This window comes from Penaeus vannamei, chromosome 28 (assembly GCF_042767895.1).
Source record: "Penaeus vannamei isolate JL-2024 chromosome 28, ASM4276789v1, whole genome shotgun sequence".
NCBI lineage: Eukaryota > Metazoa > Arthropoda > Malacostraca > Decapoda > Penaeidae > Penaeus > Penaeus vannamei.
Window position 1 is genome coordinate 32,978,490 of NC_091576.1, and position 2,500 is coordinate 32,980,989.

General features: G+C 37.0%; 1 protein-coding gene across 1 annotated transcript in view; it reads right to left on the reverse strand.

Moving 5' to 3' along the window:
• LOC113828966 (CLK4-associating serine/arginine rich protein) overlaps positions 1-2,500 on the reverse strand; it is a 17,256-nt gene that overhangs the window by 14,140 nt on the left and 616 nt on the right. The window contains exons 2-5 of the mRNA XM_027382039.2: positions 1,561-1,675; positions 1,007-1,104; positions 493-671; positions 113-364 (exon numbers count right to left, since the gene is read on the reverse strand). Coding sequence (XP_027237840.1) covers positions 113-364; positions 493-671; positions 1,007-1,104; positions 1,561-1,671 — 640 coding nt within the window. The 5' untranslated portion in view covers positions 1,672-1,675. The remainder of the gene's footprint in view (positions 1-112; positions 365-492; positions 672-1,006; positions 1,105-1,560; positions 1,676-2,500) is intronic.

The following is a 2,500-nucleotide window of genomic DNA, read 5'->3' on the forward strand; positions in this document are numbered from 1 at the left end:
CTCTCACATTACAGACTTATAATATGATCCCTTAGTATCTTGTACATATTGGCAGAACTTGACATTCAAAAAGATTACCAAGATTAATTCTAAAGACAGAAAATATCCTTACCAAGATCGATGTCACTGTCACTGTCCTCCTCACTCCCTTCTGCAATGGCTTCCTCTGCGTCTGCCATTGCAGCATCTACATTGGTGGAGCTAGGCCTCTCTTCTTCCTCTGGCTCAGCATCCTCTGTGTAGGTGAAAGCAATGGCTGCCTTCTTGGGGGCTAAGGCCTTCTTCTCTTCTTCAATTGATTTGTTGACAATCGGACCAAACTGTTCCTCCAGGCGAATCTGGTGTAAGAACTTCTCTTCTCGAACTGTTGTGGAAAAAATGAACATTAAGATTTATGAGCAACTCCTCAAGGATGAATGCTAATGAAAAATCAAGACAGGAAGGCTGCACCAAACTCTAAATATAGATCGAAGTAACGTGTAAAACACTCACTGGCCAAGAAGTCATTTTGAATGAGAATGCGGTAGCGCTCATAGTTTGCCTGCCGTTCCTCCCAGTCCTCCTCTGGGGTGAGCTTTGGGGATCCTGTGGACACTGCAGGCAAGGTGTCCAAATGGGCTCGCACATCGAAGCGATCAATCATGGAGTCAGAGTCTCCTCTCCATGGCATCCTAAAATACATATTCCAATACTACTTATTTACAAGAATCTTTTCTTTATAAGATCTTATAGGTTGTATTTCAGATGTGGTTCTGTAGTCAGCAATATTCATATATCTCATCTACACACTTTAAATAAATTCCTAGCCTCTATTTTCATTTAAAAAAAAATTAATAATAATAATTGATTGATTACTAGTATCAATATCAATATCGTCTAACCAATATCATTGCTACTATCTTTATTCTTACCAAAATTATTATTATCTCATTTTAACAAAGAAAGGACAATGAACCATATCATTTACTCCATGCACGAATCAATAAAGCCCTATGAGTCAACTCACATGCTCCCAGGCGCTTCTGCTGCATATGCAACTGCAGGGTCGAGGTGGATTTTGACAGGTCGGCCATGGATCTGGATGAACTGAGTAGGATCTTGTTTCTGTTATGGGGTGGGAAAGGACAGAAAATCTTAGTGCCACTCCTCAGTAACAGCTTATATAAACAATACAATTTCAAAAAGATATAAAAAAATAAATTGAACATAAATATGCATAAAGGGTATACTGCCAGAACTACAGACATCAAACTTACAATTACAATTTAAAAAGACAGAGAAATGAAACAAGAAAATAACAATTACCATCTACAATGATAAAGAAAGGAACAAGAAAAAAAGAAAAAGAAAACATTTACATGACATTGTGTAAAGTACTACCCCTTCCCACAATCAAACCACACCACACCACACCACACCCACACACATGTACAAACACACACACACACACACATACATTCAAACACACACACACATGCATTCACACGCACACACAAGAATGCACAAAAACACACATGCACACATAATTTTTAAAAAGAAGTCCCTTAGCACTGCACTTACAATTTTTTCATAATATTCTCGTCTTCTCTCTGCTCGACGTTTATAGTCCACCAGCATCCCCCTGATCTTTCGTTCCTGCTTTCTCGCCTCATGCCACATTGTGTCTGGCATTTAACTAGAAAAAGGAGAAATAAAGCCATCAGTCAAGGAATACATACATAACAAAAATCAAAATAATCATCCAGAACATGACTGCAGCAAGAAATATCACAGCCTGGCAAACTCTGGCAAACACCAATAAGCTCCAATACGTATATTCTGGACCTGTACAGAGTATTTTGAAATATAATATCCTAGATGGCTTTTGGGAAAATCTGTATGGTACAGCCGCACTAGGTTAGGGTAAATTGAAGATATTCTTGTAGAGGACAAAAAGTAATAGTGGTTGGTACCAGAAATAATTTGCAGACATGAATGGTAACGCCACAAATAAAGAAAAAAGGTCGCGCAAGAGGTGTCGTGTTCGTAGTAACCGCTGGAAAAGATGGCATGTAGCATTTGTTTATTTTCTACACTTTTGACATTATTCCTTGTCTCCACACATTATTTAATCAATCGGCAAGATTTTCTTTTCCCTCTAAAACAATGCAAGTAGATTTTCTCGAATTTAGTGTTGTCATTATGTAAAGGTAAGTGTAAACAATCCCAAACATGGAAACATACACAAACATGAATAGGAAAACAGCCACAATAAAAATGTAATGATAATCATAAAGTTTTGTTGTTTTGCTCATATTACAAGCAAAATTTACTTTGTACCAAATGGATACTTAAAAGTGATACTATACTATTACTCTCACATTCCTCATAACTTGTTATTATCAAGTTGCGGAGGTTAAACCAAAGAAGAAAAGTTTCTTACTTTTGTTCATTACGTCCAATAAATGTAAAAATTTCCCTTCGAACTCAAGACTGTGTGGAATTAAAACTATTCCTTTTT